At 62.5% G+C, this 19,773-nt stretch overlaps 1 protein-coding gene across 3 annotated transcripts; it reads right to left on the bottom strand.

The window, feature by feature from the left end:
- Positions 1-3,234: 3,234 nt before the first annotated feature.
- Positions 3,235-17,088, bottom strand: MYO1G (myosin IG). Of its 3 annotated transcripts, XM_047695558.1 has the most exons (23): positions 16,810-17,088; positions 16,351-16,484; positions 14,682-14,890; positions 14,468-14,561; positions 13,596-13,761; positions 13,309-13,362; positions 12,884-12,979; positions 12,641-12,760; positions 11,933-12,157; positions 11,677-11,822; positions 11,204-11,318; positions 10,942-11,112; positions 10,701-10,771; positions 9,783-9,857; positions 9,481-9,613; positions 8,818-8,984; positions 8,308-8,515; positions 5,952-6,175; positions 5,344-5,488; positions 4,682-4,786; positions 4,419-4,532; positions 3,693-3,847; positions 3,235-3,475 (listed from the first exon to the last, which is right to left on the bottom strand). In XM_047695558.1, the coding sequence occupies exons 2-23, from the start codon at positions 16,440-16,442 to the stop codon at positions 3,319-3,321; spliced, it is 3,042 nt and encodes a 1,013-aa protein (XP_047551514.1). In that variant the 5' UTR covers positions 16,443-16,484; positions 16,810-17,088; the 3' UTR covers positions 3,235-3,318. The 3 variants fall into 3 exon arrangements, with proteins under 3 accessions (XP_047551514.1, XP_047551513.1, XP_047551516.1); XM_047695557.1 differs by lacking the exon at positions 16,810-17,088 and having other exon boundaries at positions 16,351-16,752; XM_047695560.1 differs by lacking the exons at positions 3,235-3,475; positions 3,693-3,847; positions 4,419-4,532; ... (2 more) ...; positions 5,952-6,175; positions 16,810-17,088 and adding an exon at positions 6,246-6,896 and having other exon boundaries at positions 16,351-16,756.
- Positions 17,089-19,773: the final 2,685 nt, after the last annotated feature.

Consider the following 19,773-nt stretch of genomic DNA (forward strand, 5'->3'; position numbering starts at 1 on the left):
CTCCCCTGCTCGTACTGTCACACTCTCTCTCTCAAATAAGCAAATAAATATATATAGTTTTTACTTATAAAAACGTGGCAGAGCATCCAGAATATACAAGGAACTCCTCCAACTCAGTCATAAAAACAACCAGTTTAAAAGTGGGCAAAAACCTCGCGTTAGCGTTTCTCCAAAGAGGATGTGCACGTGGTCCATGAGCGCACGGAAAGTTGCCCAACCCCAGTCATCAGGGAAATGAAAATCAAAACTTCAGCGAGCTACCACCGTACACTTCTTTTTTTTTTTTTTAAGATATTTATTTATTTATTTATTTGAGAGAGAGAACGAGCTGGGAGAGGGGCAGAGGAAGAGGGAGAAGCAGGCTCCCTGCTGAGCAGGGAGCCCGATGCAGGGCTCGATCCCAGGACCCTGAGATCACGACCTGAGCGGAAGGCAGACGCCCAGCCGGCTGAGCCCCCCAGGCGCCCCGACCACTGCACACTGTCTAGCACGGCTATCAAAGCAAAATGGACAACGGGACACCTGGGGGGCTCTGAGCGTCCGACTCTTGGTTTCAGTTCAGGTCATGATCTCCGGGTCATGAGATCAGGCCCCATGTCAGGCTCTGCCCTCACCGGGGAGTCTGCTTGAGATTCGCGCTCTCCCTCTGCTCCTCCCTCCGCTTGCTCTCTCTCTCTCTCTCAAATGAATAAATCCTTCCAAAAAAAAAAAAAAAAAAAAAAGAATGAATTCGTGAACGTGTGCTCGATATGGTTGAAGTTTGAGCGAAGTAAGGCAGAGAAAGGAGCTCCTGGTTCCCTTTACGTGAACTGTCCAGAGCAGGCCAGTCTACGGAGGCAGACAGTAGACTCGTGGTTGCCGGGGACTGGAGAAGGGGGGCTGCTGCTCATGGGGACAAGCTTCTTCTGGGGCCATGAAAAGTTCTAACATTAGATGACGCTGTTGGCCGATAGACTCAAACCATGAAATACACTAACAATACTGGATTGCGTGTTAAAATGGTGAATCTTGCGGCATATGAATTATACCACAAGAAGAAACAGAGAACGGGCCAGCAGTATGGTTGTTTCCTCATCTGCTCCGTGGAGACAGCCCTGCCCATGCCTGGAGCTGTGGGGGCAGGGATAGCGAGGGGAGCCACCCCCTGGGGCCGCGTGTGGGGGTCTCCTGTCCCCGCATGCAGGATGAGGGCCAGCCCTGTGTATTGGACACCTCCCCACAGCTTCCTGCCGTCCCCAAGCTTCTGGAGACTCGTTCCGCAGACAGGAAGCAGCGAGGAGGCTAGCGTCTGGGCTCAGGATTCTGACGGGAAGAGCTGGGATTCGAATCCCAGCCGCGGAGCTCGGGGATGGCTGCGTCCAGTCCTTGCCTCACCTCCCGGATTCTGCCTTCAATTAAGTTTTGGGCCCAGAAGTGCCCCACCCCTTCTGATTAAAGCCACTCACTCCCAGGGCCAGCGCAGACTCCGGGGATCCCACATAGGGGCAGACACCCCCCAACTCCGAGGGCCAGAGGGGACTCAGGAGCCGAGCTGGACTCAGAGGCAGCAAATATTCAGGACCACAGTCCCCTGTGCAAAGCCGGTATTTCTGCCAGCGTGGGGCCTGCAAGCCCGAATCTGCCCCCCCCAGCAGACCAAGGGCCCCAGCAAGTCACAGAGCCCGCATCCCCCACCGTCGCAGCGCAGGATAAAGCTGACACCAACCCGGCCACTAGAGGGCAAGGTGTAGTTTGCAAAACGCTTCATAAATGTCAAGTACAAGGATGTATGGAGTGAAGTATAATGTGCGGCAATAGGCTGATGGGAGATGGGAGGTCAGGGTTGAATAAGGGGGTTCTAGCTCCTTCCTCGTCCTGGCCCGTCACTCAACCCCTCTGACCGGATCTCAGGATCCTGCAGCCCCAGGAACCTACCAGGCTGCCACCACCGTTCTCTCGGGATGCTGGAGAATCCGTGTCTGGCTCTGGGCCTTCAGCATGCACTGCCCCCCAGCAGGGCAGGACCCCCAAATGTTGCCAGGTGGTGCGTGAGGCACCTCCCTCTGGGCTCCACGAAGCCCTGCCCTCAGCGGGGCAGCCAGGCGGTCATGGAGAATCTGGAAAGGAAGCAGGCCGGGCTGACCACTTCCGGCGAGCCACATACTGGAAAGGGAATTTACAACCGGCCAGAGCACCTGCCGTCTGGAGCCGCTTAGCATCTCCGACCCCAGCAGACCTCAGCACCCTTCACAGCCGGCTTACTCTTCAAGAGAACAGCTGGCTTGTCCTGAGGCCACCAGCGCCAGGGACAGATCCTGGAGAGGGCTATGTGGGGGCGTCCAGGGGCCTCCAGGCTGGACTCTGCAAGGAGGTGACTCCCCAAGTCCCCAGCAGTGACCAGGGGAAGCCTCGGGAGCTGTGAGCCATTCAATGATACACTCGACGGCCATGATGGATAGTCGCCAACCTCCCTCCACATCAACAGGGCACAAGGAGGCCATGATGGCACCCAAATTTGGTGTGTCCCAGTGGGGAGGGAGCAGCTTTGAAAGCCAAGGGGCCGTCTATAGAGTGACAAGAGTCGGTGGAGGTGGCAGGAGGGCAGAGGGCAGGGCTGGGGCATTGCAGGGTCAGAGGGTCTGGAGAGGAAGGGGGGGTTGCTGGCGAGACCGAGTGGAGCTGTGTCCACTCTGGCCTTTCTTTGGCTTCTGAGATGCCCCAGACACAAGGTCCTATCCTAGATGGTGGGAGGTCCTGGCTTAGAAGTCCCCGAGGTAGGGTTCCTGGGGTCTGGATGCCCACCTACAGCAGGGACACAGCCAACAGCTGGGACAGTGTCTGTCCCAGTGTGTGCTCAGCCACAGCCCTGCCCAGGGGGTGGCTTTAGGACCCACAAGCTTCCCCAATAGTCAGTTGGCCCAGTGGCCATTCCCCCCCCCAAGGCAAGGAGCACCCTTGGCGAAGCAAGGAGCCTTAGGGGAGCGGAATTGGTGGGGGGAGGAGAGACCTCAGCTGTGGGAGGAAGAGCCTGGGACTGAAGGGCACGGTTTCCACTACGAGGGTGGACTCCACTGCCAGCGGGTCCACAGGCTAGGGCCCGGGTGGGGAATGCAGTCTTGCTGCCCCACCAGACTGGGCTCCCAGGCCTTCTCCTCCAGTTCAGGACCCCTCAGGGGTCAGCAGAGGACGTGGGGGTGACATTTGCCAGGTTGCTGGCCGCTGTGCGGATGTCCACCCAAAGACACAAGTCTCACAGACACAGAGAAGCCTTTATTGCAGGGCGCACAGGTGTCGGGCGTGGGGCTGGCCTGGAGGGCTGCCCGGGTGCGGAGGGCCAGGTCAGCTGCTCGGCCAGAGGAGCGTGAAGGTACCGCGGCTGCAGCGGAAATCCGGCTCTGGCTGCTCGGGCTTGGGCTCCACCGAGACGAGGCGACGGGCCCCGTGCTGGCTCAGAGGGATGCAGTCGGAGACGCGAACCTCCAGGGCCCTTCCCTTCCTGAAGCGGGGGCGGGTGGGCCGGGAAGGAGACGGGTCAGCGGGCGGGGGGGGGGGGGGGGGGGGCGGTCTGGGGCGTGGAGGTTTAGGAGGGCAGTCAGGAGCCGGGTGGGGGACGGCCCGGGGTGGGACGGGGTGTCAGGGGCGGGACAGAAGGGCGGCCAGGGGGCGGGGCGGGGCCAGTGCCGCAGGGCACGGACCGGCCGCGCATGACTCACCCCTGGCAGTGCGCGGCCAGCACGCCCACCAGCTCCCCCACGCGGTTGTCCAGGGGCGGCCTGCAGCGGTGCAGGCACACCACCAGGTCGTCCTGGCCGCGCGCGTGCAGCACCACCAGCTGGTCCCGGCCGCTGGTCACGCTCAGCCCGGTCACCTGTGCGGCGCGCCCGGGGCCGGGGTCAGGGGAGCCGCAGGCGCTCCTCCTCGCCCGGGCAGTCTCCCGGAGGGCCCCCCCCCCCTCCAGGCCCCCTTCCTCCCTCTCCAGCTCCACCCACAGACGGGCCGGCCGAGGCGCTGCTCCAGAGAACGAGCTCCAGGACGGAGTGTTCATCGTCCGCGCTCTAATCCGGCGCCACCGCCCTCCCGGGGCTCCCGAGCTCCCCGGGACATGCGGGTGCTTCCGGGGCGCTGAGCCTTCTGCTTTCCCCCCAAGACGTCTAGCGGACACACAGGTGTGGCCGGCGCCCCAGACAGGCCCCCACTCGGTTCCGGGGACCCCAGGGAGAGACCGCTGCCCACGGCAACGGTCCGCATTTGGGCGGGAGCCCCCCCACCTCGCCACCACCACGGATGTGGGAAAGAGGGCCCGTGGCTCGGCGCCCTGTCCGCCCTGAGCAGCAGAAAGGCCCAGCATCCTGAGCTGATGCTGGGTTCTAGGAAGCTGGGGCATTCTCTGGTAGGTGCGAGTGGAGACGCCCCCACCTCCCCCCACCCCCGGGGCTCACCGCTTCCAGGGGCACAGCCCGCATCACCCGGTACTGGCGGCTGGGGTCCAGCTTGTAGACGTGCCGGTCAGTGAGCAGAAGCGCCCGGTCCCGCCTCTTGTTGAAGCGGTTCACCTGCGGGACAGGCGTATTCAGGCTCACCTGGCCAGCCTCCTCTCCCTGGACCCCTTTTCTCGAGGACTGGGTTGGATCTGACCACTTCGGAAACCTCTGCCCTGGGCCTGGGCTGGGGCTGTTGCTCCTTGCCCAGACGCAGGCCTCACCTTCCGGACATGACTGGAGAACAGCACGGCCCCAAAGCTGTCCTTCTCACGGAGGGCCTTCAGTCGCTCCGCGAACAGGCCCGAGGCTGTGGGGTTGTCTGTGGCCTGAGGACAGATGGGAGCTGCTTGGCCACGCTGGACCGACAGCAAGTCTGATAAGTGGGCACAGCTGTCCCTCACCTCGCGAGCCGAACCGAGTCAGGCCTTCTGCCAGCCTCCCTGGCTCGTCTGAAGGCCCTGCGCCCACACCCCTGCAGCTCTAGCTTCTGGTCATGCCTGAGCCCACCATAGCTGCCCACCAGAGTGGAAGCTGAGAAGGCAGCGTCCGGGGTCCAGGAAAGCCCTTCAGCCCCTGAGCCTTCATCCCCTGTAGAATGGAGCCAGGGGCACGGCTCACTGTACCTGTGTGAGGGCCAGGGGAACTAGGGCATGGGTGCAGGTTGTGGAGGGGGGTGGGGGGCACCTCTACCTGACACACATGGAGAAGAGGGAGGAGCAGAGAGAAGGTGCTCAGTAAAGCCCAGAGGCCAGGGGCAGAGGGGCATGGCCCACAGGCTGGACAGACAGCCAGGCCCAGGGAAAGGACGTCTGGGATGGACACCGGTAAGGTCTCAGCCCTGAGCCCCTCCTTGGTGCCCAGACTTCATGGCCCCAATACTCACAGAGGACAAGTAGTCCCTGACCCAGGCCCGACGGCAGCCCCAGTCCTGCCGTAGCTCCTGTAGGACCGTCATGGCCGCCACCTTGGCCTTGATCTGGGCCATGTCTGAGGGTGGGATGTTCTTCACCAACTGCCGGGCCCGCCACCTAGAGGGAACCTGGTGGTCAGAGGGACCTCGTGCAGCCCTCCCCTTCCCCACCCCTGTCCTGCTTCCCTTACATCCATGCCCTTCTCTTGCTCCCCCTGTCCCCCAGAAGGCCAAGCCTCTCTGCCTGGCCCTGGCTGTCGGGCTTTCCCCTCCCCCCGGTGGGTAGGATGTGGCCCCGCCCACTCTGTGCCGCTCCTCCTGGAGAACTACTTCCTGGCCTTCAAAGTGCTGCTCAGACGCACTGTTCCCCCAGGCCCTGGTCCCAGCCAGCCACCCTCCCCTGCGGGCCTCCAGCAAGAAGCTGGCAGGGGTCTGCCGTGACGGTGGGGTGTGGGGATCCAGTTACTAGGCACAGCCTCCTGTTTTCCTGCTTATGAATGGGGCTTGTGGGGTGCAGACGGCTGCGTGCAGGTCGCAGGCGGAATGGGGAGAAACGGAGGGGCAGTGGCTGGGGCCCGCACCTGCAGAACAGGGCCAGGCAGGTGTCCTGGAACGGCTGCAGCACCGCGGGGGGCGGCGGCCAGATGAGGTCCCGGCCATAGAGCGGGGGCTGCCTCGCCGCCTGGAACCGCCGCTGCAGCTCTGCCAGGTGAGCGCGCACCTTGTGCCTCCGGAACCAGCGCATGATGGTGTAGACGGCCCGCAGTCGCCGACAACGCTGCCTGGCCAGCGTGCCACGCCAGGCCTGGGGGGTCAGCCGGGCTTTCCGTCAGTCATGGCCAGGCCCCGCCCCCCCGCCTGTTTCCCTCCCTCCCCACCCTCCAATCGGCGTGGGGCCAGGCTGATCTGCCCATGACTCCTCGGGGCCACCTCCACCTGGCTGCAGGGTGGCTTCCCAGGTGGGCACAGGGCCCTGCTGCAGTCTCTGCCTAACTCCTGGGAGAGCGGCTTTCCCCATTCCATGTCCTTCTGCCTGGCACCCGCAGACGGGGGCACTTTCCCCTCGCCGGGGACAGCTGCCAACTGTCCACCTGGAATCTGCGCTGGCCCAGGTCTGACCTCCAACTCGTAGAGGCCCTGACATAGAGGAGTACCCCAAGAATACAACCATTAAAACCCAGACTGGAAACCCTACATGGCAGGGAGCCCAGGGGACCCACAGATGAAAGCAGATATAAGGAACCTGACTCAGACCGGGGACAGGATGGCAGTGCAGACGGTCCTGGAAATGGTGGGGCCACGAAGACCCAGTGTGAGTGTCCCGAGTCCTATTTCTGTGACCATGGCATGGTGTCGTGTCACAGCTAAATGAGGGGTCACCACGGGTAATAGTGGGACGCTGAGGAAATTCGAATACGGCCTGCGTATTGTTCAGATATGTAGACTTGTCTAGTCAGTGTTAGGGTTCTCGTCTGCTGACCTCAGCATGGTCAGAAAAGGGAACGTACTTGTCCTTGAGATGTGTGCTGAAATACGGAGTGGCCCCATTACTGGTATGGTTCAGGAGATCATATAAATGTACCTATACATGGGTGTGGGGACAGACAGATGGACACACAGAGCTGGGGTGGGGGAGTGCACCACGGCAGCAACCCGGGTGGATATTGAGTCATCACAGGCATCTCTGACTTTTCAGTCGGTCTGAAACATTGAAAATAAAAAGTCACCGGGAGAGATGGAGGAATTCCTGTCCTTTGGAAATACTTACTAAAATGGCTCTAAACACAATGATTTGACGGGGTGCCTGTGGGGCTCGGTCGGTCAAGTGTCCGACTCTTGATTTCGGCTCAGGTCACGATCTCAGGGTCGCGAGAGCGAGCCCCTGAGTCCGTGTTCAGTGGAGAATCCGCTTGGTGTTTTCTCTCCCTCTCCTCAGCCCAGCCCTGGCTTACATGCTCGAGGCCTCTAAGATGAATAAATAAGTCTTTAAAGACATGTTTTGCTTAAAAATAACTGGGATGGGCTGCAGGTGTCTGACTCAGGGCGGCACAGCTGATGCTGGGAGTAGGAGGGGGAAGTCGGTGCTCTGTTCTGCGTGCTTTTCTCTAGGTCTGAGATCTTTCAGAGACAACAGAAGAAAAGGGAAGAGAAAAGGAAGGGGGCACCTGGGGAGCTCAGGTGGTGAAGCATCTGCCTGCCTTCGGCTCAGGTTCTGATCTCAGGGCAGTGGGATCGAGCCCCGCATTGGGCTCCTTGCTCAGTGGGGAGCCTGTTTCTCCCTCTCCCTCTGTCACTCCCCCTGCTTACCCACACACACTCCCTGTCTCAAACAAATAAATAAAATCTTAAAAAAAAAAAAAAAGAGCTCAGTTGGTTAAGTATCTGCCTTCAGTTCAGGTCATGATCTCAGGGTCCTGGGATCGAGCCCTGTATTAGGCTCCTGGGATCGAGCCCTGCATTAGGCTCCCTGCTCAGCAGGCAGTCTGCTTCTCTCTCCCTCTCCTTCTGCTGTTCTCCCTTTTCGTGCCCTCTCTCTCAAGTAAACAAAATCTTAAAAAAGAAAAAGGAAGGAAGGGAGAAAGAAAGAAAAGTAAAGGAGGGAAGCCACATTGCTGAAAATCGTATTTTGAACACCTGGATCCACCTGGGCCTGAAGCTGGTGACCACGGGACTGAGGTAAACTAACCACATCCACACCTTTTGCTTAAGTCAATTTCGGTCCTGGTCAGTCTCCTGGTAGAAGGGATTCCTGTGGGCCCCGCCAGTGCGTGCACAACCTCCCCACTCCAGGTGGTGCACACCCATTCCTCCCATCCCCCCACCCAGTGCACACCCCTCTCTCCCCTTCCCCTCCAGGTATATAACCCTCCCTCCCTCCCCACCTTCACCCATCCCCCTCCACCCTCCATTGTAGGTAGGCATCCAGCCAGGCCGCACCTTCTGCAGCAGCAGCACAATGATGGGGATAAGGCGTGCACGGCTCTGCTCCAGCGTGACCAAAGTCTGAGGCGAGCGGATGAAGAGCTTGGTGTGGCCAAAGGCCACGTCCCCTTGCAGCCCGTGCTGCTCCAGGAGGGCACTCACGGCTGCCTTGTCAGAGCCCAGCAGGTGATTGGGCCACGTGTACTCACAGGTCATCTTGTACCTGTCACCACAGGACAGGGCAGTGGGCACCGAGGTCTGGGGAGATGTGGGGAGCTACCCCAATCTGATCCCATCCCACACACCCAGCCCATGCCACCCCCACGTGCCATTCACCCTAGCACCTGCCCACCCCATCCCGTGTCACACAGGGGTCCTCGCTGTCCGTGTCGTGTGCGTCTGCAGCTGAGAAGAACTGGCTGGGTTTGGGACCCTCTGGCCCCCCGTCTAACTCCTCACAGGACTCTGGCCCATGGGAGACACACGGGCAGGGAGATGCAGCTCTGGGGGAGCAGGGAGTCCTACCTGAGCAGGAATCGGGGGTAGGGCTGGCGGGAAGCGAAGCCTGCCCTCCGGACCCGCACATTCTCCAGCAGCCCCAGGTACGCGACCTGATGGCGACAGTGGTCCTCGTCCAGCCTGGCAGCCACCTTGTCCTCATTGGGCTTGATGCAGCGAACATAGAAGGGCTCCTGCCACAACAGAGGACACTCAGAGCCACCAGCATCAGCCTCCGTGGCCGCAGGGCAGGTGTGCAGCTGTCCTCCCCCTGCTGGCTGCCAAGGGAAGAAGCTCTTGCAGGGGGAGGGGGGCGGAGGGGCCGGGTCAGGAGGTGGTAGGGCCGCCCGGAGCGTGTGGACCTGCAGGGGCCAGGCTGAGTCTCCGGATGTTCTGTGGTTAAGCGGGCTCTGGTGTCCCCCTGCTACCCCCTCTGCCTTCCGGCCTGTGAGCCCCACCCAAGAGGCAGGGAGGAGCTGGGCGGGCTGGTTCAAACCTCATGGTGACTCCAGCTTCAGCCTGACCCAGAACATCTGAATGGGAAGGTGCTGGGCTCCCCCCGCTGGAGTGGGGGTCGGGGAGCAGCCGACAGGAAGTGACCACCTTCCCCGTGATGTGCAGGGCGGTGGGCGCCCAGGATGCCGGCCAGGCACAGCCGGGAGGCCCCTTGCGGATGTGGGGGGGCCGTACCTTGGAGGCCAGGTTTTCCACCAGAGACACCATGGAGTTCTTGAAGAGCGTGCCTGCGGTCAGGGGGCGCTTGGTCACCTCTGTGATGTCCTGCTGCCCGTCCGGCCACATAGCCCGCAGGGTGGGGTCCGAGCTGTGGACACAGGCCACGTCGCCAGGCGCCCTCTGGAGGGCGGCCCTTGCCCCAGCTCTGCCACTGGTGAGCCTTGCGGCCTCAGCGTCAAACCTCAGGCTGTCAGCCCACCAGGCAGGTGTCAGACCCGAGTGTGCGAAGGCCCTTCCAGCCTCGGGCCCCCACGCACCTGTTGTACATCAGCCGCTTGAAGTCTTGGAAGAGGTGGTCTCTGTTCTTGTCGATGAAGCCCTCCACTGAGTACCTGGGGGGCCGGGGCTGGTGAGGGGCGGGGGGCCTCTGACGGTCCCCAGGAAGCCCCTCCCCCACCCCGTTCTCCTGGGTCGGCCTCCCTCCCTCCCCTCCCACACCAGCTTTCTCAGCACGTTCCACTCCCGCCCTCAGAGCTGTCTCTCCGGGAGCAGGAGTTGGCGCTCGTGCCCACTGCACTGGACCCTGGCTCTCGCACATTCGTGCGATGTGACCTGGGACCAGGGACTTAACCTGTCTGTGCCCCAGTATACACCACAGGCCCAGATCAGTGCCTACTGAGTTTAGGGAACTCCTGAGGCAGGGGACTGCTTTGATTGTGCGGCACTGAGAACCTCGGGGTCCTTGTCTTGCCCTTTGATGACAAAAGGCGAGAAAACTTGGTGCCAAAATCTTGCCACACCTGCAGCTCCTGTGCAGACTCAGGACACGGGGTCTGACCTCTGGGTGCACTGTCCTCTCCACTTGTCCTTGTGAAGGACACATGAGGGGAGCACAGGAAAATTAACAGTAATGTCACAGAGATTTCTGGAGGACTCCTGAGGATGTGCCCCAAGCATGGGCAGCTCCTGGCTGGGGGGAGCTTGCTGGGAATGCAGTCTGTGGTCTGCCTGTCCCCTACCCCCCAGCTAACACGCGCTGCCATAACAGTGTGCCCCTCACCCAGGCACTCCCCAAAGTGGAGCCTAGATATGGGCATTTTTTTAAAGCTTCCAGAAGCTTCTATGGTGCAGCCAGGGGCCAGAGCTCTGATCTTAAAAGCTCCATTTCACACTTTCCACTTGTGAATCTGGTGTCAGGCCCATCTTCAGCTGCTAAGAAGCAGGGAGGGTCTTACGTGACGTCCCCCGCATAGTGCTTGATCCGGAAGTCTCGGCCGAACTCCATGGTCTTGTCTGTGGGGCACAGCTGGGGGATGGGGGCGGGCCAGGGTCAAGGCACAGGGCGGGGGTCCGTGCAGCAGACAGTGCTGGAGAGGAGGCCAGGCCCCGCCAAAGTGGGCAGCACCATGCCTGGGCAGGGGGGCGGGGACCAGTGCAGGGACCAGGCTGCGGGTGAGGGCCGGGGCAGGGGAGCACCTGGCGGCTGGTGTAGTGGGGGTGGTGGCGGTGGTGCGTGTCCAGGCTCTGCAGGAAGATGCGGTCGGTGATGGTGCCCGCGGCACTGCAGGCCTCGTCCAGCACGGCCAGCACGCCCCGGTGGGGCCGCTCCACCAGCTCCACGATGGTGGCGTTGTTGAAGTAGTCCACCTGCTCGGGGGGTGCACGGCAGCTCCCAGTCTGCCCGAGCATCTCCCCGCGGCCCTGGCACCCCCGCCCTCGAGGCCCCGCTGGCGCTCACGCTCTGCCAGGTGATTCCCTCACGCTGGTACTCCTCCTGCTCCTGCTTCAGGATGAGCTGGATGAAGAGCTGCTGCAGCTTCTCATTGCAGTAGTTGATGCACAGCTGCTCAAAGCTGCGGGCGGCGCCGGGGCACAGTCACGTCCTGCCCGCAGGGCCGGGTGCCGGGGCAGGCCCCTCCCTGAGAGCCCCACCGTGGGGGTGGTCCTCCCGCTGTGGCCCCAGCTCTGACACGCATGTTCCACAGTGGATTTGGTGGTCACGGCCAGGGTACGTGTGCCCCCAGTTTGCCTTCGAGGGCACTGCTGGACAGGGGGCACAGCTGGAGCAGGCGTGGGGCCTGAGCCCGGGGCTGGGGACAGGCCGGGACAGCCGCCAGAGGTCCTGCTCCCCAGCCCAGCAGAGCTCTGTGGGACCAAGGTGGCCCTAGGGTTTGGGGTCAGAGCCAGACACGTGGTGGCCGGGCTCCCCACCTGTTGACAGGGAACACCTCGAAACCATAGATGTCCAGCACACCAATGACCGTGTCCTTGCCGTCTCGCCGGGGGTCCCGGTCCCGGGTTTCCATGACACTGTTGATCCGGCTCACCACCCATTCAAACAGCCGCTGGTACACTGCCTGAGGGGAGGCCAGGAGCCAGCTCCTTCGGGCTGTCTCAGTCCTTGCCCCCTCCAGGAAGGCCCCCTGGGTGTCCCCATCTCGCTCCCCACAGCTTGCCCCCAGAGGACCTTGGCACAGGCATCCCGGGCGTAGCTGGCCTCAGCCGCAGTGTGGCCCTTCTCAATGAGCTCCCTGCCTCCCGAGGCCACCGTGCGAGAGAGCAAGCAGCGCAGCACCAACTCCCGGGGCGTGGCCGTCAGCTCAGCCACGTGGTCTACCAGCCGCTCCTCAGCCACCTCCAGGTGCCCCTGCTCCAGCCCGGCCTCCTCCGTCTCCACGAACTCGATGTTCCCCTGGGGATGGGGAGCCAGGACAGTCAGGCTCCAGGTCCCAGCAGAGTTTGCCTGCACACCTCTGCCGGGGAAGAAGGAAGGAATGGCAGGGCTGGGGGTGTGGCGGGACCTGGCTTCTGCCCTGGTCGTGGGAACGGCCCCAGAAGCACAGCAGAGTCTTCTCCAAGGCTTCCTGCCCAGAATGTCAGGTCTGTGGTCCCACGGCCACCGCCTGCAGCCACGAGGCACTCCCTGCTCTCAGGCCGCCTGGCAGGGAAGGGAGGCTCAGCAGCGGTGGAACCGTCTGGCTGGACCGCCAGCAGGAGAGGCAGGACACGTCTGCACAGCGGCGCTACAGAGTTCCCAGCTCCGGGCCGGGCCTCCGGGAGTCCCGCCACGCATTCAGCCTCCCGGGGGGCGGGATGGGCCAGCTGCACGACTGGGCCCACGGAGCTCAGTCTCCCTCTCCAGGGGCCACGGCCCCGCAGCTCCGGCCAGGCTCACCAGGTGCAGTATGGCCGCCAGGATCCGGTGCACGGATCGCACTTCCTCCGCACTGAAGCCGATCACCCGCATGGCCTCCACCACGGCCAGGTAGTGGCTCCTCTCGTCGCTCTCCAAGGCCTGCGGGACAAGGGGCTCCGCACTCCAGGGCCACGCGGGGCCTCAGAGTCCTCCCAGGGAGTGCCTGTCACATCGGGGCCCAGCAGTCCCACTGAGCGCCCGCGGAGCCCTGCCCCCACTCACGCTGAGCCCCGCGCCCTGCCGGGTGAAGTTGTACACCGCGGGGTTCCTCTGCAGGTGCAGGTTCCGCAGCTCTGCGTCCTCACAGCCCCGAAGCACCTGGGAGCCCACACACCCCTGCCTCAGGCCCTTAGAACTGCAAACACTCCGCCTAAACAAGCCGGAGGACCGACCGACAGACCGATGGAGGGGAGCTCAGTGCTGGTGTGGACCCACCCAAGTCGAGGCAGACCGCATCTCACCCAATGTAGACACCACCCTGCTGGTGTCCTGGGAAAGTCCCCTCCAGTGAGGGTGGGGCACTGGCAGTGTCACAGCAGGGAGGAGCAGAGAGGGGAAAGGGGCGGAGGGCAGGGCGATGGAAAGGGACGGAGGGCAGGGCGATGGGAAGGGCTTCCCAGGCACCTCACACTCCTGCTTTGGCTCACCTGGTAGAAGGCGTGGAAGTTCCGTTCACCCACGTGCTGCTTAAGGACTCGAGACTGTGGAGGGAGGGGCAGCTGGGCCCTTGCCTGGGTTGCAACCCCACCCAGGGAACCCCACCCAAGGGAGCCACCCAGCCCCTGGTGCAGTGCAGGCAGAGGGGCTCAGGCAGGCCTGGCACAGAGGAGCCCCACCTACAAGCCTGGGACCTCAGAGAAAGTGCCCCCGCCCCACCACTGGGGACCCAGGCCTAGAAGGGTCAGTGCGTGAGGCCTGTGGCTGCAGGGCCCACCTTCTCCAGCAGATAGCTGTGGATGTGCCCCCCGATGGGGTCCCCTTTAAAATCGAAGTTGATGTCCATGTACTTGCCAAAGCGGCTGGAGTTGTGGTTGCGGTTGGTGCGCGCGTTGCCAAAGGCCTCCAGCACGCACGTGGACTTGAGCAGCACGTCCTTGACCCTGTGCGGGGCAGAGGGACCGGGTGGTAGGGCACAGGCCTCCTCCGGGGACTGTCCCTACCCAGCATTCCTGCCTGAGGCCTCCCACTGCGCAGGCTGGGGACCAGGCTGGGGACCGGCTGGGAAGGCCACCGGCCTGGGCTGTGCAGGGGTGTGGCGAGAAGGGCTGCTCCGCTCCTGGGTGTGCTGCCGCCTGCAGGGAGCAGCTGGAGTTGCACACTCTGCCCTCCGCCTCCTCCGCAGGGTGGGCAGCCGCCAGCCGCCCGTGCCCCCCCCAAACCCACCTCGCCCCTCCCGACAGGAAGAGCCAGGGCACTCACACAGGAAGCTGTGCCCACGGGACCCCACTGGTAACAGCTGGCAAGCAACTGGTGAGGAGGCAGACAGGAGGGCCCCGATCTGGGTCCAGGCCCTTCCTGACCATCCTGCCAGCTTCTCCCCTCTGTGGGGTCTCCCAGAAGGGGCATAGCCCCCGTCTGTCGGCCCTGTGCACCTTGCCTCTTCCCTGCTCCTCGTGGCGGCACCCTCCCCACCCCCCCCCACCCCCCCGTGGCACCAGGCCCTGCCTCTGCTAGGTGGATGGGTTCTGGGCGGGTCACCAGCAGAGGAGCTCTCTGAACTTGGCCGGAGGCAGGCTGACTTAGATCTCTCTCCCCTTCAGGCCTGAGGCCCAGGGCCGGCCCTGCGCCAGCCCTGCCCACTCTCACCTGTCCACCTCAGCCCTTTGGCTGGGGTTGGTCACGGCCGCAATGTACTGCATGATGTGCTTGCTGGCCTCTGTCTTCCCTGCCCCGCTCTCCCCTGCCGGACAGATGGATGGATGGATGGTCAGACGGAAAGGGTGGCCGCTCCCCTTGACCAGTCCCCTGGGCACCCCCTCCAGGATGGGGTCGGGTGAGGCAGCCAGGCCCAGACCGGTACCTGAGATGACAATGCAGGTGTCCCTGGAGCGGCGCTTCATCGCCCTGTAGGCGGCGTTGGCCACGGCGTAGAGGTGTGGCGGCCGCTCATAGAGCTCGCGGCCTTGGTACTTGGCGATGGCCTCAGGCCCGTATAGGGGCAGCTCCTGGTAGGGGTTCACTGACACCAGCACCTCGCCGATGTAGGTGTAGATGCGGCCCTTCTCGAACCTGGCACAGGAGGGCTGAGCCTCAGCGCTCAGGGCTGTGGGGGTGCACCCCAGGTGCTGGGGCGCTGGGCCCCTGTTGGGAGTCTGGGGGGGCCCTGGCCCACCGCAGGGCTGAGAGTGGGAAGGAGTGCGGGTTGACCTGACACTTCCCAGTGCCATTTTGCCGGAATCTCACCCCCAATGCAGGGTAGTGCTGGGGCCCACGCTGCTCCCTGGGTGGTGGTCAGGCCCCTGGGTGGGGGGGAGACCTGTCGGAGCAGGAATCTCCAGCACCTGATTTTTGAAGGGACAGGTAGAGCCGAGGGCCGGAGGTGGAGCAGAGAAAGGTCTGGAGGCCCAGGGAGGGGCCTCGGGCTATTTCCTGTCTTGGGGCCTGGGTGGGGACCCAGAGGCAGCAGGGAACACCGCCCAGCCCCACCCAGGTGGCTGGGACCAGGCGGGGCACAGAGAGGGGGCTTGGGGATGCAGGGGCCATCCTCCCCCGCACATCCTCCTACTTCTCCACCCTTCCTTTCGGGAGCTCTGGCTCCTGGACCTGGGTCTGTCCATCTCTTGACCTTTCTGCCCTGGAAGTTACGCCTGCCAGCCCGCTCAGCGCCCCCTTTGTCTGGGACCCGCCCTTCCCTGGTGGCTTGTGGTCCGTCCCCTGTCAGGGGTTCCTCTTCCTCTGCCACTGCCTCGGATGAGGGAGTTCCCCCCGCTCGGCTCCCTCCACACCCTCTCTCATCTGCCCCGGGACTGCCCCCCTGCACGCCGCCAGGGCTCAGTACTCCATTGTTAAAAAGGACATGGTCATGCCTGTCTCACAAGCTAGTGTAGAAGAACGATGTGAAATTACGCTTAGCTTCCCCCCCATACAAAATAGCCCATTTCCTGTCTTCTACCTTCAACAATGTGTGCTCAGGGGGCCCCATCCCCTAACCCTGTGCTCCCGCTGGCTGTCCGGAATAAAGCCACCCCGCTGTCCCGCTCCTGGTGGCCATCCCATCTCACCATCCCTTGGCTCCTCCAGGGCAACCAGACCCCATGTCACTTCTACCAGCCACGCCCTGGGGCACCCCATGCACCCCCAAGTGTCATCTCAGCTTGTTCAGCTGCACCCCGGGACAGCGCCTGTCCCCTTCCCTTAGGGCACCCAGGGCACAGCACTACCCCCAGTGGCAGATGGACAGTGCACCCAGTCAGCGGGGCTGGCTCCTGCCTGTCCCCACTGGGCAGGAGGAGCAGAAGGCACCCAGGCCATGACGGGGCAGGGGTCTGGGAAGCCCGCTGCAGCACTGGCTGGCCGCCCTGGCCTTGGGAGGCGGGTCCCTCCCCACCAGGACCCCCTGCTGTCACCCACACAGTGGTGCAGTGGGTGTATGTACTCTGTGTGCAGCCCCACCTCAGGCTCCCACCCTGGCCTGATGGAGACCGGGGAGCCTGGGGGCCGGGGAGAGGGAGCCCGAGCCCTGCGTCTACCTGAGTTTTAGGTTCTCCATGAAGTCCTCCATGGTCACTTGGTCCAAAAGCACAAAGTCGGGTTTGCCGCACTCGGGGCCCTCCTCGTCCATCCTGCCAGCGGGAGCCCCCTAGGCGGGGTTGCCCCAATCTTCCTCTGCAGAAGGGTGGAGGGGAGGGTGCTCTGAGCAGGCTCAGCCCTCCCAGCCGCCTCCCCAGCCGTGCGGTGAAGTAGGAAGTGGGTTCTTGTCCCAGGGAGGGGCTGCCCTCCCGGCTTGCCGCTCCCTCCAGAGGGGCTCTGACCCCTGGCTTCCTGGTTCCCGCACCCCGAGGGCGGGCGCGCCTGAGAGAACAGGCGCCCGGTGCTCTGGCGGGCTCCTGCTGGCCTCCCCGGTAAGTTCGGAGCCTCTGTGGTCTCCACACCCGCCTCTGACCCCAACCAGGCCCAACCAGGGGCGTCACCTGTCCCAGCTACCAAACCTCTGTTAACAGTCGGAGCGCCGGAGCTCCGAACTAGGGGCAACACGGGCTTGCTACCTTGTATCTTGATAAAAAGTGGGCCTTTGGGGCGGGGCCTCGGGTAGCTTCAACGTGTGCAAGACCATACCAGGATGTAAATGACAAAACCACCCTCCCGTCACTGTCACACTGCACCGCAGGGCTGACGGTCTGGTTCCTCAGACAGATTTGGAGTTGGCTGCAGCCCCAGGCCTCTGGATGTCACCCGGAAGGCTGCCCCTGACGTCCCCCAGCCTGTCCCACTCCGCTCTCACGGCCCCATTAGAAGCCGCAGACTAGGGGCGCCTGGGTGGCTCAGTGGGTTAAAGCCTCTGCCTTCGGCTCAGGTCATGATCCGCATCGGGCTCTCTGCTCGGCGGGGAGCCTGCTTCCCTTCCTCTCTCTCTCTGCCTGCCTCTCTGCCTACTTGTGATCTCTGTCTGCCAAATAAATAAATAAAATCTTTAAAAAAAAAAAGAAGCCGCAGACTGGCTGGCTCAGATTTGTCCCCAGACAGCCTCCTTGACCCCATGCACCCTCCAGGCAGGCACTTCTCTCTCAACACCCCTGGGGAGGCCAGAGTATTTGGCAAAAGTGAGTCATCCACATGCTGCTTTGGGGAACCCGCACTCAAGAGCCAGCGTAGTAATTATCTTTCTTTTAAAGATTTTATTTATTTGACAGAGATCACAACTAGGCAGAGAGGCAGGCAGAGAGAGAGGAAGGGAAGCAGGCTCCCCGCTGAGCAGACAGCCCGATGCGGGGCTCGATCCCAGGACCCTGGGATCACGACCTGAGCCCAAAGCAGAAGCTTTAACCCACTGAGGCACCCAGGCGCCCCAGTGATTGTCTTCCAACGAGCTCACTTCTTAAACACATGAGGGTTTTTTTTTTTTAAGATTTATTTATTTATTTATTTATTTATTTATTTATTTATTTATTTATCAGAGAGAGAGAGATCACAAGTAGGCAGAGAGGCAGGCAGAGACGGAGAAGCAGGTTCCCTGCCGAGCAAGGAACCCGATATGGGACTTGATCCCAGGACGCTGGGACCATGACCTGAGCCGAAGGCAGCCGCTTAACCAACTGAGCCACCCAGGCATCCCCACATGAGGGTTTTTGCCCTTCAGATTATTAGGATGGATACACACCCAATAAGACCGGGACGTGCTTACTCCACAGCCTGATGATCCAGGCGGTGCCCTTGCACCCCATCCTCTGGGGGGCTGTTGGCCCAACCCTTCCCTCAAGGTCCAGTCATCGTCCCAGCTCTGGGGATCCCCTCTGCGGCTGGTGCTTTTGAAGGGCTTTTCCACACCAGCGCTCCGGAGCATCTGGTCCCGTGGTTTTACTTCCCCAGCCTCCCAGCCAATGGGGTCCCCCAGCCCCCAGCTTCAACTGAGAGGAACAACTCAGCTTGTGTGGTGAAACCTCAGCCTGATACAGTTTTCACGTCACTGGATGGCTTCTGGGTTTTTTTCTGGAAGAAACGTCAAGACGTTCTGAGGTTGGGGATTTGGCCCCTGGGCGGAGCTTGGCTTAAGGCACGGCCACCCCGTGACCTGGACCCTAACTGCAGTCTGCATGCTCAGGATCTGTGGCCCATGCCTTTGTCCCGAGGCTGGGGCGACACGGCATGTCTTTTCTCTTCCTGGTCTGTCTCCTGTCCTCTTGGGAGGATCCCCGCTGGGGTACAGAGGAGGGCAGGGGACTGCTGGGGACCCCACCCTGGCCCCTGCTGATGCCACTGGTTTGCTGGAGATGCCAAGCTCCCTCACAGTTCCCCGGCTCCCTGAAGACGCAGGTCCAGAGCATCTCAGGACACATGGAACTGCGGGCTGCTGCGGGGAAGGGCCCCACCAGGGCACTGCGGAGGCCACCTCCCCCTTTCAGTCAACCAGGTGTGTGTGTGTCGGGGGTGCCATGACATCAGGAACACACCGAATGTATAAGCGTCCGGCTACATGTGGATGTGTTACTTTTCAAACGAAGCCAACCGTGTGCGTGCGTCACTCCCGCACGGCCTACACATGTCTGCGTGCCCAAGCCCGAGATGAGCCCCGCTCCCAGGTCTGACCTGCACTGGGGAGGAGGACAAGAGGCAGACGAGCCTGCAGAGACAGCAGAACCCATCCAGGATCCCCAGGGCAAGCGCCCAGTGGCAGGTGCCGGTAGCCCATCACTCACTCAGCACTTTGCAAAGACTGGGTGGAAGGAGTCTGGCTGCCACTCCCTTCGCGGGCAGGGCGCCCGCTCCTCCTATCGAGCACATGGAAAGGACACAAGGCAGCCGCATCACACGCTGAGAAGACTTTATTAACCGCCCCTTGTCTGCCGCACACAAGAGGTCAGAGGGGCCCGGGCCCCAATGCATAGCACGGATCTTCCTTTTGGAACCGGACAGTGCGGCACCCAAACCTGGGGGCAGAGAAACGTCCGTCAGATGTGCACACCAGGCCCCGAGCCGCCCACTCCCCAGCCTGGGCCCGACCCAGAAACCCCCCCTCACCTCCCTGAACCAGGAGCCAGAGAGGAGCACACCTGCTTAGAGAGAAGGGTGCACGAGCGACCTCCGTGGGGCACATCCGTGCGCAGGCCACACCCCAGGGTCCGCTTCCTCAGGCACGAGGCAGTGGCACGTGCGCACAGCATGGAGGCTGGCTGGGAACACAAGTGACGTGAGCACACAGCCAGGGACTAAATGCTGGTTGCACTGAGAGGTGGAAGGGGACTGAACCCGGAACCCCTCCTGACCCCACAGTGGGCAGAGGTCTCTGTGACGGCACATGGCGGCAGCCTGACCTTCCCAAGCCAATACCCCACTTACCCAGCAGGGTCCCGGGGAAACGGCGGCAGGTCGGCTGCACCACAGAGCCGCGGCCACAGGAGTCCAGATACGAGACCACCGCTGGCCAAAACCCGTGTCGTGAGCTTGAAGCCAATGAG

The sequence above is a fragment of the Lutra lutra genome, chromosome 11 (assembly GCF_902655055.1).
Source record: "Lutra lutra chromosome 11, mLutLut1.2, whole genome shotgun sequence".
Classification (NCBI taxonomy): domain Eukaryota; kingdom Metazoa; phylum Chordata; class Mammalia; order Carnivora; family Mustelidae; genus Lutra; species Lutra lutra.